This window comes from Halyomorpha halys, unplaced genomic scaffold (assembly GCF_000696795.3).
Source record: "Halyomorpha halys isolate HHAL.00 unplaced genomic scaffold, Hhal_1.1 Scaffold83.1, whole genome shotgun sequence".
Lineage (NCBI taxonomy): Eukaryota > Metazoa > Arthropoda > Insecta > Hemiptera > Pentatomidae > Halyomorpha > Halyomorpha halys.
In genome coordinates, this window is record NW_027115065.1 from 458,267 (window position 1) to 463,165 (window position 4,899).

Sequence of the window (4,899 nt, forward strand, 5' to 3'; positions counted from 1 at the left end):
CTAGGGACCGTTCCCGTAGGACTTGCCTACCACTTCGTTACTACGGACTCTTATCTTGCACAGCGAAATTTCCATCTTTCGAGGACTTACACTATTTCCCGTAAGGCTCATCCTATCCATTCATCTCCTGACCTGCATGGCACACGTACAAGTGGTTTCAGCCATTGCACTGGGATTATATTATTTTTATTACAAAAAAAAAATGAAAGAAAACGTAAAATACGATAAACAAGATGGTAGATGACAGTAATTCACAAAAAGTCAATCTTTAAATTCAACTTTTATTTTAACTTTGACAATTGTGCTGTTGTTAACATTGTATAGATATATCAATCACGTTCATTACTCTTACTATATAAAGGATTAATGAATTCAATATTGTTGTTGGAGTTAAAGTGTATAACTAACTATTTCAGCCTGTGAGACCAAAAGTGGTGTAAGTCAGTTTTTATTAATTGTAAGAATTTTGAAGAGATTCTTCATAAGCCCAGTTATTCATTTGTTTAAAACTTATTATATTTAACAAGTAACAGCAAACAATACCTTCTAACAGCTCTCATTACAGCTAAACAAAAAACAATAGTGGAGATGCTACACTAGCGCTCTTATGAACCCCCTTTAATCTGTGTCAAAAAACCGACTATGGACAGAACAGCAACTAATTTAGGCCAACTCGTACCAGCCAAGCCAACATGCTCGTGCATACGCGGATTCGCCATGGCTTGGCAAGTGTGAAGAGGTACATTAACACAACCTGGACAATAGTAAAATAAAAAAAAAATCTGTTGTTCATCTCTCGATAGTTTTATTGATTTCATATATACTTTACAATATAAACTAACTCTTTATTAGAGGAGGTTCGTCTCTAACTTCCAAACTCTTTCATCTATAATTCCATCAGGTAAAAAAATTTAATCCTTTCTAATTTTCAATCGTTAATTATTAGTAAAAAAGACACGAATCATCAGCAGGAGTTGTGAAAATATTTCAATAAGCCCTACATCACTTCACATTGTTTTCGTCCCTGTACTCTTCCACCCTCTGAACTAACTTCTCGTACTGTGGACTTGGTTTCTTGTAACACTCGCTCGCCGCCATTAGATCGAACTTTGGGAACTGATTGCACGTTGAGAATCGACTGGAACTGGTCTCTGGTTTCTCGATTCCAGAGCGTCTCCTCCTAGAAGGCTCCAACGTGAGCATCCAATTCAGGAAGCATTTCATCTCCCCGCTCAACCTGGAGCAGCAGTCTTTCATATCCCTGTTCCTCATCTTCTTGAACATATTCCTCAATTCGACTAGATCGAAATCGCAAATGCCTAATTCGACGGCCATTCTTTGGTTCTTGCGGACCTTATCCATGATCGTTTTTAGCACTTTTTCGGATGTCTCGCCCTTTAACAACTTCTCATATTCGGGATCCTTATCCATTCCTGGAGTTTTTCCAAATACCGGCATGGCCGGATTTTTTGGAATACCGGAACCTGGATGGCAACCCTAAAAATAAAAAAACAATTTCATTAATAACAAATCATCATGAACATAAATTATAAATTTATATGTATATATAGTTGACTGTAAAAATGTATATATAAGAAGATGGTCAGGGTTGCGGTAAAAAAGAAATATATATATATAAGTACAAAGGTAAGATGTAAAAAGAGGTGCATAAAAATAAGTAATAAAGTATAGAAATAAGTGAAAAATTTGTGATAGATTATTAACAATATAGGTGATGATAATGATAAGTGAAATAAGTTAATAGGAACATGTGAAGTAAAAGTTTACAAAAAAAACAAAACAAAGTAAATGTGAAAGTTAATAAGTGATAAGTGATAGAGAGATAACAAACAGGTGCAAAACAAAAGTATAATGGAAAAAATTTTGTTGATGATAATAAAATGAGCGTAAAATTATTTAGTCTTAATATGGCCTTAGGTATGTGAGATACAGTTTTTATCGATTTTGTGGTTAACTGGGAGGGGTTCAAGATGCATATAAATGGACTCTGAGATGAGTCGCTTTTGGTAATTTGGAACAGTGGCTAAAATAGTGGTATGGTCAAAATCAAAAGCATGATTAAGTGTAAGGGCATGTTCAGAAAGTTTGGAAGCGGCTGAGTTGTGGGAAGTTATAGATAATTTATGTTAAGAGATACGTGATCTGAGGTGGTTCTTAGTTTTGCCTATATATGAAGAATTACAGTTGGGAGAGGAACAAGGAATCCGGTAAACAACGTTGAGTGGTATTGGAGAGAAATAGGATCCTTAGAATTAGTAAAATAGAAAGATAGTTTATTTTGAGACTTGAGTCCAAGACGTAGGAATGGTTGATTATAAGAATTTTTGTAATTGTAATTTCTTATCAATTTATTTTTATATAATATTTATCCTAGCTTAAATTACCTTATTGTTGTAATATTCTCAGTTTTTTTTTGTATCTTTTTAGCCCTGATGAAGCCCTGGAAAGTCGGGCGAAACGTCGGACATTAAAATAGTTATAAACTATTTGTTCTTTTTTTTTTACTGCAACCCTGACCATCTTCTTATATATAAATTATAAATATGCAATAAAAACATGTTCATGTAGAAAAATCACTATACTGATGACTGGAGACCGGATTTTTGTGCAATAGCATTCCCATGCTTTCCCTTGTTCCCTAGCTCCAAATTCTGGTAAACTCGACCGAAATTTCCTGAACAATGGAAAATTCATTCAAATAACACTAATTTTATGTTGCATTTTGGGGGTTTATCCACAAATTTGTATGTTATGAGTTCTTGCAACACAAAACTGTGTTTCACTCTTTTTGGGATAAATTTTGATTTTTGTTTTCTAATATTTAATACTTGAACAAAATTCTTCATATTATACACATAAAGGTGTATGTGTGCCAATTTTTATTCACTTTATCATTTTTACTTTATTTAATTTATAGCTTAGAACTGACAAATTTGAGGTAAATAAAATATGCATTATTTAATTAACACATGAAGAGTTTAATTAAACCTAAAAAAAGAACAGCATGGGTCGTAGGGTCTTGTTTTTATGGCTGCCAGTTCATTATGGGATCATCAGGAATGAAAAGGCAGACTAGCTATAAAGAAGGTCAAGTCGCAACATCATCAACATGCAAAGATGTTATTTTTTTAATCAAAGAAATTGGATGGCAAGAGTGGCAAGACGAATGGTTCATCACGAGATTCAAGTTAAGAATGGTCCAACAGAAACTTGAATCTACTTCAAAGAGAAGATGATGGATTAACCAGTGTTAGGATAGGCTATACTCGACTCACCCACGGTCATCTCAAGAAAAAAGAAAATGCACCGATGTGTCACTACTGCGGAAAAATTCTCACTGAATGTATTGCTCACGAATCAAACCGATTCTCTTCAGATTTACAGGAAATAATGAGAGAAGACCCCACGAAAATATCAAAACTTTTTCACTTTTTAAAAATAATTAATACCTATGATCACACATAGTCTAACTCCACTCTAATTCCACCATGTATAAGTGGATGCATAATTTAATATTGTAATTTAGTAACTACGTCAATTCTAATTGTAACTTAGTAAAATGTAAATTGTAACTGTTAATATGTAATTGGAATTGTAAATTTGTAATTGTAATTGTAAATTTGTAACTTTCTCACTTTGTAATTGTAACTTTGTGAACAGGTCAATTGTAATCTACTAACTTTGTAAATCCAGTGTAAATGGTGTAAAAAAAATAAAAATGAACAAGTAAAGAGAAATGATGAACATTCTTGGAATAGTATTAATTAGTGGCTTTGATTAACTATAAAAAATTCTCTCAATAATAAACTTGTTATAGTGAAGTTCAGTGTTATTGTTAATAAGTTGTTCCCCTCTACCCTTCATTATTATGTTAGGAATATTGAAAATTTAATTTTTTTTGTTATATTATTATGTTATTACTGTTTTCTTATCTATGTATATTATTTTGAATAAAAAATAAACAAATAATTAATTAGTTTGATCAATATGATACATACCTAAAAAATTTTTTAAGGTTTTCTTACTAATCACTAGTTAGTTTTATGGTCAATGGTACATTCATATGTAAATACATTAACAAATAGCAAACCGGGAAGAACATGCTGTGTGAAATTTTAGGGGTAATTTTCATTTGGAATGTACTCATTTCTACATAGCATCTTGTATATTTTTCTAAAACTTAAAATTTGAGAAAAGTAAGAAAAGGAAGACGTTACGATAAAAGAAAAACTTAAATAGTAAATTAACTATATGGTTCGTCCCAAGTTGTAGGGGTTAAAGAAAGACACAAACACTTAAATGATGTAAACATAAATGAACATAGTAAATGAGAAATGAAAAAGATGTACAATGAAATGTAAAAATTTAATAAGAATAATAGTAGGTTACAAACAATTGATGAAAACGTAAATAATAACAGATAAAAAGAAGAAATATAAAATTATGCATAAACTAAGATATGGAAAGAGAATAAAAGAAGATAATTAACAGGACAGAAAGAGTACCTTTCAGACTCAAAGTCAGAGCGAAAATGAACTGTTGACAGAATATTATATAGAAGTAGTGGGGATTGACGGTTAAAGTACCTTACATTTGAAAATAATTTTAATGTAAATAGTATAGAAAATTAAAGAAAATATTATAAATAGACAAACATAAAGAAACAAAGAAGATTGAGTTAGTGTAAGAGTAAAAGAGGGATATCAAAAATATAACATAAAAATGTTAAGCTGGTAGTACATAAACAATAAAAAAATTTAAATAAAATAATAAAGAGGATAAGGATAAATAAAAAAAATATTATTAACTAAACTAATAAAGTTAACAGATAAATTAAAATATATATATGAGGAGAAGATGGTTGGGGGTGCGGTCAAT

General features: G+C 31.1%; 1 protein-coding gene across 1 annotated transcript in view; it reads right to left on the bottom strand.

The window, feature by feature from the left end:
* Window positions 1-261: 261 nt before the first annotated feature.
* Window positions 262-4,899, bottom strand: part of LOC106693001 (uncharacterized) — a 26,462-nt gene continuing 21,824 nt past the window's right edge. The window contains exon 4 of the mRNA XM_067052156.1: window positions 262-1,497. Within this exon, the coding sequence (XP_066908257.1) occupies window positions 1,003-1,497 (495 nt within the window). The 3' untranslated portion in view covers window positions 262-1,002. The remainder of the gene's footprint in view (window positions 1,498-4,899) is intronic.